At 37.3% G+C, this 21,483-nt stretch overlaps 1 protein-coding gene across 1 annotated transcript in view; it reads left to right on the forward strand.

The window, feature by feature from the left end:
• Positions 1 to 21,483, forward strand: part of BRCA1 (BRCA1 DNA repair associated) — a 66,715-nt gene that overhangs the window by 11,473 nt on the left and 33,759 nt on the right. The window contains 8 exon segments of the mRNA XM_079133471.1: positions 7,394 to 7,471; positions 8,481 to 8,569; positions 9,518 to 9,657; positions 11,464 to 11,569; positions 12,509 to 12,554; positions 14,367 to 14,446; positions 15,574 to 15,690; positions 19,400 to 19,488. Coding sequence (XP_078989597.1) covers positions 7,394 to 7,471; positions 8,481 to 8,569; positions 9,518 to 9,657; positions 11,464 to 11,569; positions 12,509 to 12,554; positions 14,367 to 14,446; positions 15,574 to 15,690; positions 19,400 to 19,488 — 745 coding nt within the window.

The raw sequence follows: 21,483 nt of genomic DNA on the forward strand, positions 1-21,483 counted from the left end.
TTTAGTTGAAAAACAAGCCATGTACCCAGTAATGAGTTTATTAATACAAAAAGGTACATGATACACAGTATTGTTTTCCTCCCACCCAAGAATCCCGCCTCCTGCTTCCCTCCCCAGAGTTGACCACAATTACTAATTTTCTATATATCATTTCTGGACTTTTTAAATTCAAGACTTCTTAATTTGTTCATGAATAATCTTCATGAATTTCCTAAAATTATATTCAATTTTAATTTCAATTATATTAAAAACTTTGAGCATGTACTTTTTCTGGGAAGACAGTCCATAATTTTGATCAGTCTTAGGATGTTTCCATAATCTAAAAAAGGGAACAGGTGCTGCTCTAAGGATAATGAGTGCTGGCTGAAGCTGTAAGAAACCTGTTCCCTTTGGAGGCATACCCTCTGAGTACAAGTCTGCCAGTTGGCTGGTGTTTTCCTTCCTCTGAATTCTATCTTATTCTTTCTTTCTTTTATCCCAACAAAGACCCAGAAGTTCATTTCCACTGTCTTTTTACTCCTTTCCTATGTTACCCCATTGGTTTAGATCTGTTTCCAACAATTTCTTGTGATTCTTCAGCCCAGTTTCTTTACAGATTTGTGAAACAAAATAATAAAGTCCTAGTTTTTAAAAGTTTAAAAATAACTGAAGATTAACCTTTGTTTTCTTCCTTTTTAATGGGACTGGATTTTTGGATCCAAGGCCTCCTATATAGTTGGGCCAGCATTATATCACTGACCCATATACCGAAAACGGAAGGTTAATCTTTTGTTTTTGTGGTTCTAGGGACTGAACCCAGGTTCTCACAAATGCTGTGTAAATGCTCTACCACTGAGCACCCCTAACCTTTTCTATTTTTGTATTTTGAGACAGAATCTTGCAAAATTGTGGAGGCTGGCCTCGAACTTGTGATCTTCCTCCCTCATGACACTGAATAGCTGGTTATGGATATGCCCCACTACACCAATTTAAGATTAGCCTTTTAAATGTTGTGACTTCCCTTGTTTCTTGATGAGAATCTTTCTGATATATACCGTATGCTTTCTGGTCATCTTGATTAATGAATACTGAATATAATATTACAGTGAGTTAAGAAAAAGTTAAATTAGGGGCAGAGGGCATAGTTCAATGGTAGAGCACATGCTTAGTGTGTGTGAGATCTTGGGTTCAATCCAACACGGCCTCCTGCCAAAATCAAAGAAAAAAAGAAGAGCCAGGCAGGTAAGGCGTGCCTGTAATCCAGGCTACTCAGGAAGCTGAGGCAAGAGGATCATAAATTCACTGCCAACCCTGTGCAACTTAGTGAAAGCCCATCTCAAAATAAAATAAAAATGACTGGGATGTGGCTCAGTGGTAGAGCACTTGTCTAGTATGCATGAGTCTCTGGGTTCAATCCCTGGTACCACAAAAAAGGAAGGGAGGGAAGATGGACTAAATTAGAAACATTAGTTACTTTGAAAGAGCTTGTAGAAAAATAAAATTGCAACCAGAGGAAATAATATGAACAAAGATAGGAAAAGAAGAAGATGAACAAAGATAGGAAAAGAAGAAAATAGGATATGTCTAAGAAAAAACGTATCTAATTTTGCATATGTTTATAGGATTTGTGTTGCGAGAGGAAGGATCCGTCAGGGAGGAAAAGACATTAAGAAAGAAGGTCCAAGGAGAGACAGAATGGATCTGAAATGGAAAATGGATACAAAAAAGAGAGGGGGTTATTACTTATAAGCAGTAATAAATGAAAAGGAGAGTGATTCTACAGGAAGCCCTTTTTTTTTTTTTTTTTTTTTTTGTGGTGCTGGGAATCGAACCCGTGGCCTTGTGCTTGCAAGGCAAGCACTTTACCAACTGAGCTATCTCCCCAGCCCTACAGGAAGCTTTTGAGGTGGGGTGGAAGGAGTAAAGTGGTTGAGCTTGGCAGAGTTGGAGAGGAAGACAACTGTTTAGATTGAGAGGGTTAGAGGTGGCAGTTGGCGTTTTTTTGTGGGGGGCACTGGGGATTGAACTCCGGGGCACTCAACGACTGAGCCACATCCCCAGCCCTATTTTATATTTTATTTAGAGACAGGGTCTCACTGAGTTGCTTAGTGCCTTGACATTGCTGAGGCTGGCTTTGAACTTGTCCTCCTGTCTCCTCGTCCTGAGCCCCTGGGATTGCAGTTGTGTGCCACTGCACCCAGCTACAGTTGGTATTTTTAAGTAATTGAGAGTGAAGAAGGCTTGAAATTCCTAATATAGACTATGTTAAGCAGTAGGAGAATAGCCATGTCTTTTATGTTGTGTTTTGAATGATAGACTAGATTAAAAGTCCAATATAATATCTGTTTTGGTTTGGATATGGTTTGAATGTGTCCCCAAAGCGTTCATGTGTTGAAATTTAACCCCCATTGTAAGGTACTAAGAGGCTGGAAACTCAACCTATAATGTTTAGAGGTCGGGGCAGGGCTTGCCTTTAGGAGGTGATTAGTTTTATATAAGGTCATGAGAGTGGAATACCCTTTACCAAATACTGGTAAGTTTATAACAAAAGACCAAGGGCACACATGGTACTCCCCATATCTTGCCATGTGATTCACTGCACTAAACTGCCAGCAAATAGGCCATCAATAAAAGCCTTGGACCTCTTGAACTGTGAGCAAAATGAACTTCTTTTCTTTCTAATATTACCTAACCTCAGATATTTTGTCATAGAAATAACACAAGTGGACTAATACAATGCCCATGTGAACTCCCTTCTATAATACCTTTACAATCTATATAATATCTTGATCTATATAATGAGAGAGCTGGGGAAAATACCCCTAAGCATTAATTATGCTAATTGAATTTTTTGTGGGTGAACCCTGATTGCTAACTAAAACAGTTTTATTGTCCTGGGTAACTATAGAGTTCTGAAATATTTAATGAAATATACCCAAAAGATAATAGTACTAATCTGAGAAAAAAAATTACCTAGGGCATGCATGCATTGACTTGAAGTTTCCAAACAGTGAATGAAATGTGTAATACTTTCTAGAAGATCTAGAACCCCATGTGAATCATAAATGTAACTTAAATTTTCTAGTAAACCCATGGGGGGGGTACTATGGATTAAACCCAGGGGCATTTTATCACTGAACTGCCTCCCCAGACTTTTTATTTTTTATCTTGAGGCAGGATCCTGTTAAGTTGCCAAGCACCTCACTAAGTTGCTGAGACTTACCTTGAACTTGTGATCCTCCTGCCTCACCCTCCCGAGTTATTGAGATTCAGGCGTGTGCCCATACCTGACTAGTAACCACATTTTTAAAAGTAAAACAAAATAGGTAAAATTAACTTAAATTATATATTTATGTAATATATTATCTAACCCAATTGTGACTAAAATTTTATCATTTCAAACTATAATCAATGTAGAGAATATTAATGGAACCAGGAATGGTGGCACATGCCCTTAATCCCAGTGACTTGGAAGCCTGAGGCAAAAGATTTGCAAGTTTAAGTTCAGCCTCAACAACTTAAACCCTGGAGGTTTTTGTTGTTTGTTTGTTTGTTTGTGGTACTTCAGATTGAACCCAGGGCCTTGGACATGGTTAGCAAGTCTCTACCACCCACAGGGTGACCTCAGCAACTTAGACATATCTCAAAATAAAAAGCCTACAGATGTAACTTAGCAGTAGAACACCACTGGGTTCAATCCCCGTACCACAAAATATATTTATATATGTACTAATGAGATATTTGACATTTCTTTTTTATTTTTCGATTGTTTCCAAAACCTGCCTTTTTACTTTGTTTGAATACACCTTAGCTGAGACTAGCCACACTGTTAGTGCTCAGTAGCCATACATGTAATGGCTACTATATTCAACAGTTCACCTCTAGGAACATACTATTCAAAGTAAGCCTTCTGTGTCAACAGCAGTAGCATCACTTAAAGCCTGCTAGAATCTTAGCCCTGCCCTAAACCTACTGAATCAGAACCTTTTTTTGTGGAGGGGTACCAGGGATTGAACCCAGGGACGCTTAACCACTGAGCCACATCCCCAGCCCTTTTTTATATTTTATTTTGAGACATGATCTCACTAGATGCTTAGAGCCTCACTGCTGAGACTGGGTTTGAACTCCCTATCCTCCTGCCTCTGAGCCACTGGGATTATAGATGTGTGCCACCATGCTGGGCAGAATCTTCATTTTGACAAGATGCCCAAGGAGATTTTTTTATATTTATTTGTTTGAGACAAGGTCACAATATTGCCCAGGCTACTCTGGTTTCTTATGTACATTAAAGTTTGAGAAGCAGTGCTCTGGAATGATGAGACCTTGTACATTTTTTTGGTGTACAGTAAGATGAAATAGACTAGGGGTGGTAAGTTCTAAAGAGCAGATAGACCAAGTAAGGCATGTCATGATGTTGAGCGACTGTGGAAATCTAGATAAGTGGTGAGTCAGTGTCACGCAGGTTTAATGGCCAGATACATTAGATTATGATTTCAGAGAATTTTGGAGTCTAGTAATGGGTTTGGTATGTCAGGAGAGATCCAAAAATAGGCAAGAGATAGCAATGTATATAGAAGGGTCTCTCAGGAATCTAGCAGCAGAAATGAGAAGAAATTCAATAGCAGAGATCTAACCACAGGACACTGAGGGTTAAGAGTAAGATTCTTGTCCCTAGGAGACAAAACCTCCATCCATGGGACTGGGATACCAAGCAGAAAATCTAGGCAAATCTCTCAAATGAAGAGTTCAAGATAGATCTGTAATTGTTGGAACTAAAGTACAAGAAACAGGTTTGTTCAAGAAAACAAAGCCTTGCCAAGCACAGTGTTGTACGCTTATAATCCCAGCAACTCAGGAGGCTGAGACAAAAAGATCACAAGTTCAAGACCAGCCTCCACAATACAGCAAGGCTCTAAATAACTTCAGTGAGACCCTGTCTCAAGATAAAACAGGACTGGGTATAAAGTTCAGTGGTAAAACATCCCTGGATTTAATCACCTATACCAAAAAGAAAAGAACAGAACAGAAGAGAGAAAAGAAAAGAAAAAAGAAAGAGAAGAAAACAAAGTCTTATTGTTGAAATGGACAAAATTTGGTGGAACCAGTCACAAATGAGTTCTGAGATACTAAGCTATGGATCTCACAGGATCTTTATTTACTTTCCTAGAGGATATATTGGTCCACAATCTCCTCTCTGTTGACAAGGCAGATATAAGAGTAGGAATCCCAAGTACCCAGTATAAACAATATAGCCAGAAATCAACCTATCATTATTTTGTTAACTTAAGAACTATTAATTTAGCATTTTCTGCCAGGATAGACTTGGATAAGCATTAACAAAATTAGATGAGTTTCTTCAACATTATTAAACTGCTTGGAGTAGATGTGCCACAAAATGAGTACTCTGAAAAATCCCCAGAATTTGTTTATAGCACTGTGATTTGCTGTTTTCCATTTGCTAAAATCACCCTTAAGAAAATACACTGCATTTACCTAAAAGATTCATTGCCATTTCTTTAACCTTTGGACTTTAGCAAACCAAAAAGGCCAAAACTTGCCTCAGACCTTTTCACTGAGAACCTTATGTAAAACTTATATATGTGTTTTTCTTTAATTGGTGCATCATGTAGACTCCCTAGAGCTCTAAAACAGAATTTAATGAATTCTTTTTTCTAAGCCCTGAAGGATATGCCAGTGTTCTGTTGATCTGTCAATATTTTTTAAAAGCTCAGTCTTTTCATGTCATATACAGTTCATTTTCTCTTTTGAGTTTAGTTTATGTGCTCTTTCTCTAATGTAAAGATAGATTAGAGTCCTTGTCTCAGTGTATTTCAGCATACCTAGTTCCCTTACATTGTTTATATTATTGTACAGACTGGAAGGCCGAATATTTGTCACTGTACTCTCAGTACTATGATGAATTTCCTTCCTACCCTTACTGTGAATTGTTCGATTGTACCATTGTCAAGGTAATACATCGCTGTTCCATGACCCACATTATACTGTAGTGCAGGTATTTGCATCTTCACAGGAGTGGGAGGCTGTGTCCTTTTTTGTGGAGGGGTGGGTACCAGGGATTGAATTCAGGGGCACTCAACCGCTGAGCCACATCCCCAGCTCTATTTTGTATTTTCTTTAGAGACAGGGTCTCACTGAATTGCTTAGCATCTCGCTGTTGCTGAGGCCAGCTTTAAACTCATGATCCTCCTGACTTGGCCTTCCAAGCCACTGACTTACAGGCGTGCCCCACTGAGCCTGGCTGTGTTCAGTTTTTATTTGTTTTGGGTAGTGCTGGGAATTAAACTCAGTGGTACTCTACCACTGAGCTACACCCCACCCTTTTTATTTTTTATCTTGAGACAGGCACTCACTAAGTTGCTGAGGCTGGCTTTGAACTTGCAATCCTCCTGCCTCAGCCTTCCAAGTTGCTGGGATTATAGGGTATGCTGCTGTGCCTGGCTCTAGGTAGCTGTCTAACATCCTCATCTCCAAACTATAGAGTCATTATTGAGCGCAACATGGTAGTTGAAGCATCTTTATAGGTAGAGAAGGACCAAGTCTTCATCAGACCTATCTACATTTACTGTCTCTGTTAGATAGATCATGGGCTTTGTTCCAGTTCAGTCCTGGATCCAGTATCACCTTCACCACTCGATTACTGTGATCTGCAACAAGTCTCTGTTGTAAAATGGAGACCATTTTTTAGGGTTGTTGTGTGGATTAAGAGAGGGCAGTACATTTTTCTAGGACATACAGCTACCTGACCCCTGATCTCTGGAAAAGACTGTATTCACCAAGTCTCCCTATCAGGAATTCACCGACCATCTTATAAAACTCATACCAGAGTGTGGTTTTTAAAACCTGCACTAGAGTGGGTGCAGAGGACCCAACTCCAGCTGTGACTGCAGCATAAGGTTTTTATACAAGAAAAATAAAGTGAATGAAATCTGTTAAAAAAAGAAAGGTCAGTGCATGTGGGCTGAGCATATAGCTTAGTTACCACTACCACTGAGCTACATCCCCAACCCAAGGTGCTGAATTCTTTAATGAATTATAATCATTTTACATGAACTACCTACCATTTATGTCTGATAATGCAACATGAAATAATTATGAATATATCATTAAATATGCCATATTAACTTTTACTAAGTTTTATTTGGTCATAACAGTAAGCCATATGCAGGTAAGTTCAGTTTTCATAGATCATTTCTTACATAGTTTAGTTTTCTGCTTATATAATATCTAAAAACAATTAGAGGTAACCATTGGTTGTAATTCACCTGTCATTACCTTTTAAATGATTCTTCAGGGCAGTTATGAGATTATCTTTTCATGGCTGTTTGCCTTTTGAATGTTCTCTCCACAAAAGAAAGCAATTTGAATTGTTCTTTTCTTTCTTTGTAATTTATAGATTTTGTATGCTGAAACTTCTCAACCAGAAGAAAGGGCCTTCGCAGTGTCCTTTGTGTAAGAATGATATAACCAAAAGGTATATAATTTGTGTAACAATGGGAAGTTGGAAGCAACAATTGCAAGAAAAAGCAAAAATTCTTTAATAACTTAGCTAGTGTTCATATAAAACTATTCATTAGTAGAAAAATGTTTAAAAGTGTGTTTAGCAGACAATAAATTATTTCTAAAGTTATTTTCCTGAAAGTTTTATGGGACATCTGCCTTACAGAGCAAGTTAATACCTTTATTTTGCCATCTAAATACTGACCAGGCCCAATCCTGATAAGCTTCCAACATCAGATGAGATTGGGCAATGGTATGGCCGGAGACGACTTACTGCCTTTTTCTAATGTTTCTGAATAATGCAAGGACTTGCAGTATTATCTAAAGTACAGGTTCACAATCCTGCCCCAATTGTCCGATAATCCTGCTTTTATTTTTCTTTTTTCCATTTATTTCTACCTAATCATTTACTTGCACACATGTATTTATATATTGTGTGTTTCTCCTGCCACAGTGGAAGTTCTGTTAAGACAGTGATTTTGTTTCTCTTGATTCATAATGTTTCTCTAATGTCTGGAATGTTGTAGGTGCTCAGATATTTAAAAGAATGAAAGAATTGACTGGGTGTAGTGACGAATGTCTGTAATCCCAGTGACTTGAGAATCTGAGGCAGGAGGATCTGAAGTTCAAAACCAACCTCAGCAACTTAGTGAGACCCTAAGCAATTTAACAAGACCCTGTCTCAAAATAAAAATAAAAAGGGCTGGGGATGTGACTCAGTGGTAAAGTACTGCTGCATTCAGTCCTCAGTACCAAAAAAAAATTAAAAAGAAAAAAAATTAATACTGCCACACAGTATATTCTGATGTCAATGATATGTTAATTTTAGTGTAATGTCACTAATAGCCCTAGTCTTTGAACATGGTTTTCTAGAAAACAGTTATAATCATATATTAGTTTATTTATATTCTTTCCTTATGTTAGTGTTCTTAAAAAGTTGATAATCACTTGCTAAGTGTGCCTCTCAAACAATTTAATTCCAGAAGCCTACAAGAAAGTACAAGATTTAGTCAACTTGTTGAAGAGCTATTGAAAATCATTCATGCTTTTGAACTTGACACAGGATTGCAGTGTAAGTGTTGTATAACCCCATAGGCAGTGCTGTCCTTAAATACTTAAGAAGTTTGCATAATTATTTTCTGTGAATAAATAAGACCTTCTTGGTCTAGGTTAATTTTAGTTCTATATCTGTAAATCTGTATTTTAAATTACTCCCATTAATCTCAGACCTTATTTTATTAATCCCGATACGCACATCTTTCACATCTTAACATCTGTGAAATTGGGAACATTTTTACTATTGATAGTGTGTCATTGTTTAATGTTCTTTTAGTGACCCAGAAAATAATGGTTTAGCTAACATTGGTGCTCTCTCATATTCAGTGAAAATATGATATTAATAGGCAAATTTGTTAGTTTGAGGTGAACAAGAAGGAACAGAAATTACTTTGACAGTCTCTGTGTATTTGTTTCCTAGGAGTAGAGTTTCCAAAGTTGATTTTTAAAAAATATTATAGGTAGTTTTAATGCATTGCCTTAACACAACAAAGTACTCACAGGATTTTTCTTGGTTTCTATAATGAAAATTAATATATGTTTTGGCCTGGAGTTGTAACTCGGTGGTAGAGCACTTGCCTAGCACATGTGAAGCACTGGGTTTGATCATCAGCACCACATAAAATAAATAAAGGCATTGTGTCCATATGCAACTAAAAATGTATATATTTTTTAAAAAATTAATGTTTTTTTTCTAACTGAAAAAATAATGTGCTCCAGGCTAGAGAGATAGCTTAGTGGTAGAGTGCTTTTTTTTTTTTTTTTTTTTAACAACTGTATTTTGTTTATTTATTTGTATGTGGTGCTGAGGATGGAACCCAGTGCTTCCCAAATTCTAGGCAGGTGCTCTATGACTGAGCTATAATCCCAGCCCTAGAGTGCTTTCTTAACATGTGTGAGACCTGGGTTTCCTCTCCAGCACTTCAGAAAAAAAGAAAATAATGTATTCCCTTATAATTTACAGTTGCCAACAGTTATAACCTTCCAAAAAAGGAAAATAACTCTCCTGAGCATTTAAAGGAGGAGATTTCTATCATCCAAAGTATGGGCTACCGAAATCGTGCCAAAAGACTTCGAGAAAGTGAACCTGAAAATCCTACCTTGGTAAAGCCACTTTCATTTATTCTGCTAACATCTCTATTAAATGATATGAGTTAATGAATGACCTAGATGTTCATGGAATTATATGAAGGATCACTAAAGAAAGGAAGATGGGCTGGGCATGGTGGCCCATACCTATTATCACTGCTACTCAAGAGGCTGAGGCAGGAGGATCACAAGTTGGAATTCAGCCTTGGCAGTTCAGTGAGACTCTGTCTCAGAATAAAAAGGACTGGGGATGTAGCTCAGTGGGAGAGTGCTCCTAAATTCAATCCCCAGTACTGGAAAAAAAAAGAAGAAAAAGGAACATGGTAAATTAAGTGGTTGGACAAGTGTTCTAATCAATACAAGTTAAAGGAATTTGGAAAGGTCAGGGTGACTGGTATGTCAAGAGAGACATTATAGGCACTTCCCCTACTTTGGAGCTTTATTAGCTCTGATGCTTGTCAAAAATAGCCACAAAGTTGCTATTTAAGCTTTTGAAAATTTCTTCAAGCCAGGCATGGCTATTCTAAGCTACTTGGGAGGCTAAGGCAGGAGGATCTAGTTTGAGGTCTAGCTGAGCAACCTAGCAAGACCCTGTCTCAGAAATTTTTAAAAGGGCTGGAGGTGTTAGGGATGTATTTCAGGAACAAAGTGCTTGCCTAGCATGTGTGAGGTCCTGGGTTCAATTCCCATATCTCAAACAAGGGCTGGGAGTGTAACTCTGGTAGAATGCCCCTGGATTCAATTGCCAGTACCAAAAAACACAAAACAAACTTCAATTTAAAGGTGTAATCATCAAAAAAATTTAGTGATTTGCTTTGATGTTAATCATATGTGAATGCATAATGGAGATCTTCAAAATAATAGTTCTTATGGTACTAGCATTCATTTTTTGAAAGAAGGGCAATATAGGAAGCAGGAAAGCTTCATTCAAAGTAACATTGGGCCAGGTGTGGTGGTGCATATCTGTAATCCCAGTGATTTGGGAGGCTGAGGCAGGAGATTGTAAATTCAAGGTCAGATTCGGCAACTTGGTAAAACCCTGTCTCAAAATTAAAATTTTTTAAAAAGTGCTGGGGATGTGGCTCAATGGTTATGCATCCCTGGGTTCAATCCCCAGTAACCTGCCCTTCCCCCCCCCCCACACACACAAAAAGTTATGTTGGATTGGGCTCAGTGGCAGACACCTGTAATCCCATTGATTTGGAGAGGAAAATGACAGGTTCAAGGCCAGCCTAGGCAACTTAGTGTAGGTCCTGTCCCAAAATAAAATATTAAAAGAACTGGGTTTGTAGCTCAGTGGTCAAGTGCCCCTGGGTTCAATCCCCAGTCCAAAAAAGCAATGTTAAAACTTTTTAAATATTTTATTACTAAATTCGTTCTTAGGTATGCTGGGTTTTTATTATCATCATTTCTCTCTTTTTAAAATTTCTCTTAGTTGCCAATCCTTTTATCAAATGCTTTCATAAGTATATATCAAGTATTAGCTTCCAAATATACTATTTTGAGCTGAAATTACAGGCAAGTAATCCCATTATACCCAGCAAAATACACTATTTTAATACTTTAAAAATGTACATAATATTACATAATCAGTTTGGGACATTTTTAAACAACAGAAGGAGAGAAAAAATATCTAAATCACAAATAACCCTGACATTTTAGTGAGTGGTTTGCCAGGTTTTTTTCCCCCAGGTATCATAAATTTTATAGTTATCTGATTATGGTGGATTTGTTTTGCCCATGGTCTCAAGTTTCTCTTTAGGATAAAAAAGCACTGAACTGGCCAGCGATTGGTTGACCATTCTTTACTGTACTGCTTAGCAGGAAACCAGTCTTAGTGTCCAACTCTCTAACCTTGGAATCATGAAATCTCTGAGGACAAAGCAGCAGATACAACCTCAAAGTAAATCTGTCTACATTGAATTGGGTAAGGATTCAGATTTCTTAAGTGTAGAGTAATAGTTGCTAGATTACTTTTCCTGTAGTATTACCAAAAACCTTGGTAATAATTTATACATGTGACAGGGAACTTTTGGAAGTGAAAATAAAATAATTTTATGGGCCCTATGGTGAGTTATAAATAATGTAAAAGATGCAGTTTCCACCTCAAAGAGTCTTACTTTATAAAGAGAGTGAAAGAATTGTTATAAGCTTGTGTAAATCAATTTTGGAAAAATGGAAAATAGCAGTTAGAAGGAACATGATGGGTTTCTACATCATTTAGAGGAATCCAAAATAAATTGTACCAGATTAGTAAGCCATTTAAGAACTAAACTTAAGAGTTCAAAAAGGTCTAATTGCCTTTTCTCTTAGAATTGGGAAGGGTGGTCCTCTCTTGAGCTCCCCAAAACTGTCGTGTTTCCTTAACACTTACTGGATTTCATTGAAATTACCCATATGTCTCCCACCCATAAGATAATAAATTCATGGGCAATAGGTGTTGTGTCTTAAAAATAATTACAGTAGTTAATATTTAGGACCACTTACTTGTATCCCAGGCACTGTTGGTTTTTCTTTTATAACTCATTTAAAATGCATGTCACACTTATGAGGTTGCAAATATTTATACTTATTTTACAGATGAGTAAATTAGTCACAAAGGTTAAATATTGCTAAATTAGTAAAGCTAGTTAAGTGGCAAATCCATGAATTGAAACCTAGGAAATAAACTTCAGAACCTGTATTTTCAACCACTTCTCTGTATCACATGACATGTCTATCTTGCTTGCCATGTAATAGATGCTCAGTAAATATTTCTAGGTGAATGAGTATCTGTTTTGCAACAAGTACATTTTTCAGATTTTACCCTTTTAATAAAAAAAGCTTGACTGATTTGTTTTTGGGGGGTTTTGGTGGATATTTTTAGGATCTGATTCTTCTGAAGATACAGTTAATAAGGCAAATTATTGCAGGTGAGTCAAAAAGAGCCTTTGTCTATGAAGCTGTTTTTTTTTTTTTTTTCATATTTAACATTAAAGATTGGTGTTTCCCTAGATTTGAATCAAGTCCTTGGAAGAAACTTCAGAGATCATCTTATTTCATCCCCTCATTTTATACCTGAGGAAATATTGTTTGTGTTTTTAAAATTTATTTATGAGTAATGTCCAAAGAACTTTAAGATAACAGTGAACCTCTGTACAAACTTGCTTTTAGCAGATGGTTATTTTCTAGCTGAGTTCCCCATATACAGTAGTATTGATTGACCCAGTGGTAATTGTGACTGATAGAATTATTAGAGGATTTTATTTGTAGTTTTCTTTCTTTCCTCAGTTCTTTTATTTCACCTATTCCCAAACTTTATCTACATAAATAACACAATAATTCATAAGTGGCCCCTAGTTGGGTTACCTGCCTTAAAAAGTATCGTTTAACCCTGATTAAGATATCTGATCTGGGCTGGGGAGATAGCTCAGTCAGTAGAGCGCTTGCCTTGTAAGCACAAGGCCCTGGGTTCGATTCCCAGCACCGCAAAAAAAAAAAAAAAAAAAAAAAAGATATCTGATCTGAATTATCATGGTGTCATTATCAATCAGTTTTTGTTTGCAAATGACTTTTTCCCAATCTTGAAATTGGAAGGACATGGTTTTTGACCAGAAAAGAAGCAAAGAAAGCAATGAAGCAAAGTGGTAGTTATTTCATTGGGATGTCTGCTGTCCTAGTGCTTCCTTTATTTACATGTTTTTTGCTTCTGCCTTCTCATTAAGACACACTTTTTTTAGCTGGGTGTGGTGACACACACCTTTAGTCCCAGTGACTCAGGAGGCTGAGGCAGGAGGATTGCAAATTCAAGGCCAGCCTCAGCAATTTAGGGAGACCCTCAGCAACTTGAGGCCCCTGTCTCAAAATAAAAAAATAAAAAGGACTGGGGATGTGGCTCTGGTTAAGTGCCTGTGTTCAATCCCTTGTACCAAAAAAGAAAAAAAAAAAGACAGTTTTTTAATCCCCCTTTTTTTTTTCCTTTTGATACTGAGAATTAAAATAGGTGCTGTACCACTGAGCTACACCTCCAGTTCTTTTCTACTTTTAATTTTGAGAAGTCTTGCTAAGTTGCTAAGACTGGCCTTGAATTTGCTGTCCTCTTAAGGCTGAGTTTATAGGCATGTGTCACTGCAGCAAAGATATTCTTTTATTTTGGGTACTGGGAATTGAACCGGGAGGTACTTAACCACTGAGCTATATCCCAGTCAGTCTTCCTTTCTTTCTTTCTCTTTTTTTTTGTGGTGGGGAGAAGAAGGGGTTACTAGGGAATGACTCAAAAGGCGCTTTACCACTTTACTACAGGGTCTCACTACATTGCTTTAAGACAGGGTCTCACTACATTGCTTAGGGCTTTTCAAAATTGCTGAGGCTGGCTTTGAACTTGTGATCCTCCTGCCTCAGCCTCCTGAGCCTCTGGAATTACAGGCGTGCGCCACCATACCAACTAAGCATTTTTTTAAAACTATCTTTTGGCAGTCATGTAAATTGTGTCTTTCGTTTGCATCTTCATAATGTAGTGTTTTGTCTTGCTGCTTGATATTTGTGACTGTATGTTCTCAGTCTATGACCATTTCATTTTGAATAGAGTTTACTTAAAGCACAGACCAGGTATCACAAAGTGAATCAAATTGGTCAGCTACTTACACCCCTCCTAGAGTAGTTAAAATATTTGATCTTGCTCATTTGACAGTTGTATGAACATATAACTAATGTTTCTCATTAGGGCTTCTGTGTTTTCCCTATAGTGTGAGAGACCAAGAATTGTTGCAAATCACCACTCAAGGAGCCAAGGCTGAAACTCACAGTGTGGATTCTGCAAATAAGGGTAATGGCAAATCTTCCCAACTTAACAGACACTGAAGATAGAGTGAGTAGATAGAGTACTGTAATTAGTTTATTGTGAAGAACATTTGGGACGTTTATAATTCACAGCATCTCTTTGGCAGAGTTAGAATGATTTTTCTTTCTCAGATGTGATGATATAGCTTGAAGTATCTCAATAGTACTAGGCTGGTGTGATTACAATAATATCCTATAAGGCTGGGGATATAGCTCAGTTGGTAAAGTGCTTGCCTTACAAGCACAGGGCCCTGGGTTCGATCCCCAGCACTGCAAAAAAAAAAAAAAAAAAAATCCTATATAACTGCTTTAGTTCTTTACCTTTTTTGTTGTGTTGTTATGTGTGTTTTTTGTTTTAAGGATTGAACTCAGGGGTGCTCTACAACTGAGCTATATCCCCAGCTCTTTTTATTTTTAATTTTGAGATGGGTCTTGCTAAGCTGCTGAGGCTGCTCTTGAAGTTGTTATTCTCTTCCCTCAGCCTCCTAAGTAGCTGAGATAACAGATGTGTACCACTGTCCCTGGCTGTTGCCTTTTATTTTTATTTTTATTTTTTGCAGGGGAGGGTTACTAGGGATTAAACTCAGGGGTGCTTTACCACTGACATACCTCCCCAGACCTTTTTTTTTTTTTTTTTTTTTTTAAAGACAGGGTCTTGCTATTTTGCTGAGGCTGACCTCAAAGTTGCCATCCTCCTGCCTCAGCATGCCTGGCTGCCTTTTACTTTTTAATTGATATATTTGATTTCAGTTCTTTTCCAACTTGGTTCTAAGTGTAGGGAATATGAGTCTATAGATAGAACAGAGTACTGGGTGTCTGATGACCAGATAGACTTGATTTAATTCAATTGTTGAATTAAATGATTGGGGGATTAGGAGATGTGGTTTATGCACAGGAAAAATTCTGAAATTAGCTTGAGTGGGAATCATAAGAATCTAGGCAAATAGAAATTACCTGAAAGAGTATGAGTTACATTTTCAGCATATTTGGTAGTTGATGAGGTTAATCTCTCTAAAACTAGTTGCTTGATTTCCATTCCCAAGTTGTATTAAGTATATATTTTTTCGTAATAATTCAGTTTTTAAGCACTGTGTTATTTTTATATATTTTCAGCTGCTTGTGCGTTTTCTGAAAAGGACATAGCAAATATTGAACATCATCAATCCAGTAATAAAGATCTGAACATCATTGAGAAGCATGCAACTGAGAGGCATCCAGAAAAGTATCAGGGTATTTCTGTTTCAAACTTGCATGTGGAGCCATGTGGCACAAATACTCGTGCCAGCTCATTACAGCATGAGAACAGCAGTTTATTACTCACTAAAGACAGAATAAATGTAGAAAAGGCTGAATTCTGTAATAAAAGCAAACAGCCTGGCTTCGCAAGGAGCCAACAGAGCAGATGGGCTAAAAGTAAGGAAACCTGTAATGATAGGCAAACTCCAAGCACAGAGAAAAAGGTAGATCTGAATGCCGATCCCCAATATGAGAGAAAAGAACCAAGTAAACAGAAACCTCCATGCTCTGAGAATTCTAGAGATAGCCAAGATGTTCCTTGGATAACACTAAATAGCAGCATTCGGAAAGTTAATGAGTGGTTTTCCAGAAGTGACGAAATGTTAACTTCTGATGACCCAGATGATGGGGGTTCTGAATCAAATGCTGAAGTAGCTGGTGTATTAGAAATTCCAAATGAAGTAGATGGATTTTCTGGTTCTTCAGAGAAAATAGACTTGTTGGCCACTGATCCACATAATGCTTTGATATCTAAATGTGAAAGAGTCTGCTCCAAAGCAGTCGAGAGTAATATTGAAGATAAAATATTTGGGAAAACCTATCGGAGGAAGGCAAGCCTCCCTAACTTGAGCCATATAACTGAAAATCTAATTATAGGAGCATTTGCCACAGAACCACAAATAACACAAGAGCGTCCCCTCACAAATAAATTAAAGCGTAAAAGGAGAACTACATCATGCCTTCACCCTGAGGATTTTATCAAGAAAGCAGATTTGGCAGTTGTTCAAAAGACTCCTGAAAAGATGAATCAGGGAACTGACCAAATGGAACAGAATGATCAAGTAATGAATATTACTAATAGCGGTCAAGAGAATGAAACAAAAGTTGATTATGTTCAGAAAGAGAAAAATGCTAACCCAGTAGAATCATTGGAAAAAGAGTCTGCTTTCAGAACTAAAGCTGAACCTATAAGCAGCAGTATAAGCAATATGGAACTAGAATTAAATATCCACAATTCAAAAGCACCTAAGAAAAATAGGCTGAGGAGGAAATCCTCTACTAGGCACATTCACCTGCTTGAACCAGTAGTTAATAGAAATACAAGTCCACCTCATCACACTGAATTACAAATTGATAGTTTTACTAGCAGTGAAGAAATAAAGACAAGAAATTCCAACCAAATGCAAGTCAGGCATGGCAGAAAGCTTCAACTCATGGAAGATGTAGAACCTGCAACCGAAGTCAGGAAGAGTAACAAGCTAAATGAACAAATAAATAAGAGACATACCAATAATGCTTTCCCAGGACTGAAGTTAAAAGGCATATCTGGTCTTTTTACTAACTGCTCAAGTTCTAGTAAAGTTGAAGAATTTGTCAATCCTAACCTTCAGGAAGACGAAACAGAAGAGAACTTGAAATCTAATGATACCAAAGACCCCAAAGATATGGTGTTAAGTGGAGAAAGGGTTTTGCAAACTGAAAGATCTGCAGAGAGTACCAGTATTTCATTGGTACCTGATACTGATTATGGCACTCAGGACAGTATCTCATTACTGGAAGCTAACACCTTTGGAAAAGCAAGAACAGCATCAAATCAACATGTTACTCAGTATGTGGCAATCGAAAACCCCAAGGAATTTATCCATGGTCTTTTTAAAGATACTAGAAATGACCCAGAGAGTTTCAAGGATTCATTGAGATGTGAAGTTAACCACATTCAGGAGACAAACGTAGAAATGGAAGAAAGTGAACTTGATACTCAGTATTTAGAGAATACATTCCAAGTTTCGAAGCGTCAGTCATTTGCTCTGTTTTCAAATCAAGGAAATCTAGAAAAGGAATGTGCAGTCATCTATACCCCCTCTAAGTCCTTACGGAAACAAAGCCCAGAAGTGACCATTGAATGTAAACAAAAAGAAGAAAATTGGGGAAAGAAAAAAGAGTCTAAAATTAGGCATGTACAAGCACTTAATGCCACTATGGGCTTTCCTGTGGTTTGTCAGAAAAATAAGCTAGATCGTGATGCCCAATATAATATTACTGAAGTCTCTAGAATGTGTCCTTCATTTCAGTTCAGAGGCAATGAAACTAAACTCATTACTGCAGATAAGCATGGAATTTCACAAAACCCATATCATATGCCATCCATTTCTACCATCAGGTCATCTGTTAACTCTAAATGTAAGAAAAACCTATCAGAAGAAAAGTTTGAGAAACATTCAGGGTCACCTGACAAAGCAGTGGAATATAAGAGAATCATTCAAAGTACAGTAAGCACAATTAGCCAAAATAATGTTGGACAAAGTGCTTTTAAAGAAGCAAACTCAGACAGTATTAATGAAGCAGGCTCTAGTACTAATGAAGTAGGCTCCAGTATTAATGAAGTAGGTTCCAGTGGTGAAAACATTCAATCAGAACTAGGTAGAAACAGAGGGCCCAAATTAAATGCTGTGCTTAGATTAGGTCTTATGCAACCTGAAGCCTGTAAACAAAATCTTCTAAGTAATTGTAAATACCCTGAAATAAAAAGACAAGGAGAAGATGAAGTAGTTCAAGTTGTTAATATAGATTTCTCTCCATGTCTCATTTCAGATGACTTAGAACAACCTATGGGAAATAGTCATGTTACTCAGGTTTGTTCTGAGACTCCTGATGACCTGTTAGATGATGATGAAATACAGGAAAATACCAGCTTTGTTGAAGGTGGCATTAAGGAAAGATCAGCTGTTTTTAGTAAGAGTATCCAGAGAGGAGAGTTTCGCAGGAGCCCAAGCCCTTTAGCCCATACATCTTTGGCTCAGAGTCATCAAAAAGGGGCCACGAAATTAGAGTCCTCAGAAGAGAGCATCTGTAGTGAGGATGAAGAGCTTCCCTGCTTCCAACACTTACTGTTTGGTAAAGTCACCAAAACACCTCAGTCTACCAGACATAGTACTATTGTGACAGACTATCTGTCTAGGAAAACAGAGGAAAACCTGGTATCATTGAAGAATAGTTTAATTGACTGCAATAATGAGGTGATACTGGAAAAGGCATCCCAGGAACAACACCTTAGTGAGGAAGCAAAATACTCTGGTAGCTTGTTTTCTTCCCAGTGCAGTGCACCAGACTTGACAGCAAATACAAATTCCCAGGACCCCTTCTTGATGTTTGATCCTCTTTCCAAACAAATGAAACATCAGTCTGAAAACCAGGAGGTTGTGCTGAGTGACAACGAATTGATTTCAAATGATGAAGAAAGGGAAACTGGCCTAGAAGAAGATAATCAACAAGAAGAGCAGAGTGTGGATTCAGACTTAGGTATTAGAACCAGATTTTTGTGTTTGCCTCTGCCTATTTTATAAAATGAGCTCAATGTTTATGCCTTTGGGGGGAGCACATTTTATGAGTTTCCAAGTATAGTTAAAATTAAACTTGAAACATGTTCCTCCTAAGACTCTTTTCCTTAAGTCAGAAGTCCTTCACCCAACTATCATGTCTTCGCTGATTGAAAGAGCTTTACTGTCCTATTTGTTGGTGGACTTGCTTCCAGTTTTTATTGTTAAGAGATGTAAGAGGAAGTCCTGGTAAAAAAGGAGGTTAATCATTTTGTGTAATATGAAGGTGAAACCAGTCCTGCCAATGGGAAGAAACAGTTAACAGCAAGTTGCAGTTTTTACAGCCTGTTTTTACATCTGAACCTCTGTTTTTATTATCGTTTAAGGTGAAGCAGCATCTGGGTATGAGAGTGAAACAGTCCTTTCTGAAGATTGCTCAGGGCTGTCCTCACAGAGTGATATTTTAACCACTCAGGTAAAAAAAAGGCATGGGTACTTATGTGTACATGGTATCCTTTGAATTTAGTGGTATGTGTCCACATTCTTGAGTCTGCTGATACCTTCCTTTGAATTAATGGCATAACAAATATGATGCTTTGTTTCCCCAAATCAGATTATAAACACTCTGTGAAACTCACACTACCTTTTATGTCATGTACACATACACACACCATCTAGTTCTCTGCAGAACTAAATACTAAATTTAATAAATAAGCTGAACCTTGAAAACTACGTGCCCTCTAACAAAACATACAAAAGCACTTTGGTATCAAGAGAGAGATATGATTTTCTTGGTGCTTAATTGGAGCCTATAGGGCACTCTTCCTACTAGAGACCATTTAATATTCCACTGTTTTGTGCCTTTTTCTTTCTGTTTATGTCTTTTGTGTGAAATCCATTAGTTGTGTTTTCTTTAGTGCCTGCAAATCATCTTTAACAACAACAACAAAAGGTCACAATTTTGGACCTAGTAGTTAAGGTCAATAATTTGGTTACTTTTTTTTTTTTTTTTTTTTCTGGTACTGGGGATTGAACCCAGGGGCTCTCTATTACTGAGCTACATCTCCAGCCCTTTTTATTTATTTTGAAACAGGGTCTTAGGAAGTTGCTGAGGCTGCCCTTGAACTTGTGATGCTTCTGCCTCAGCCTTCCTAGCTGATATATTAATAGGCATGCACCACCCACACCACCCAATAAGCATAGCATATTCTTAAAATGAACTATAGGGATCCTTTTGAATCATCTTGCTGTGGCTTCTTTTCTCCCCAAGATCATAAGTATACTTTAAGCTGCCAGAGAGTAAATGATGTTCTTTTCTGAGCTTTCAGAAGTGCAAAATTAGGTGAAACTAGGGGGGAAAAAAAAACTTGATATTCTCATAGTCGTGTGTGCACATCATAGAAAACTAGGAGACTACAGATAAACAAGAATCATCCATGGATTAACCTTGAAAACATTAATTGAAATTTATATTCCAAAGGACAAATATTGCATAATTCCCCTTATATAAGGTACCTAGAATAATCAGATTTATACAAATGGAAGGTAGAATAATGGTTACCAGAGATCTGGGGGAGGAGGGAGTGGAGTTCCTTATTTAATGGATACATATTTCATTAGGGGTGCTGATGATAAGATTTGGAGATATTGGTGATGGTTACACAACATTGTGAAAATATTTAATGTCACTGAACTGTATTGTTCAAAATGGTTAATATGGTAAATTAGGGGCTGGGATTGTAGTTCAGTGGTAAAGTGCTTGCCTAGCACATGTGAGGCATTGGATTTGATCCTCAGCACCACATAAAAATAAATAAATAAAATAAAGGTATTGTGTTCATCTACAACTTTAAAAAAAATATGGTAAATTAGATAAATTTTACAAACTACCCAGAGATGGTTAACATTAACTCATTGATATATATTCATCGAGTCTTCTTTCTTGGTGTACAGGGGTGTTTATGTATACCTTATCTTTAATTGTTTTTGGTGCTGGACGTTGAACCCAGGGCCTTGTGTATACTGAACACACTGCCACTGAGCTGTGCCCCTGGCCTCTATGCCTTATCTTTAAAAAACATTTAGATAATATTCTACATACTTGTAGTTTAATTTTTACTGTGTCATTAAAATTCTTCAGTGCCTTTAGTTTTAATTGCTATAGAGCATTTTTATCCTATGGGTATATTATGGTTTATTTGATCTATTGCTGAATGCTGAGGATTTCAGGGTAAGAGTCACAGTTTGCTGTTACGTATAACACTATGGTGTCATCCTCATATTTAAATATTTGTCCACATCTCTGATGATTTCCTTGGTATAAATTCCTGGAACTAGGTTTTTTTTTTTTTTTTACCTTTAATATATATTGTTAAATTGTCCTTTAGAAAGATTAAACCAAGCTGGGCACATGGTGCATGCCTGTAATCCCAGTGGCTTGGGAGACTGAGGCAGAAGGATCACAAGTTCA

This window comes from Sciurus vulgaris (genome assembly GCF_902686455.1).
Source record: "Sciurus vulgaris genome assembly, chromosome: 3".
NCBI lineage: Eukaryota > Metazoa > Chordata > Mammalia > Rodentia > Sciuridae > Sciurus > Sciurus vulgaris.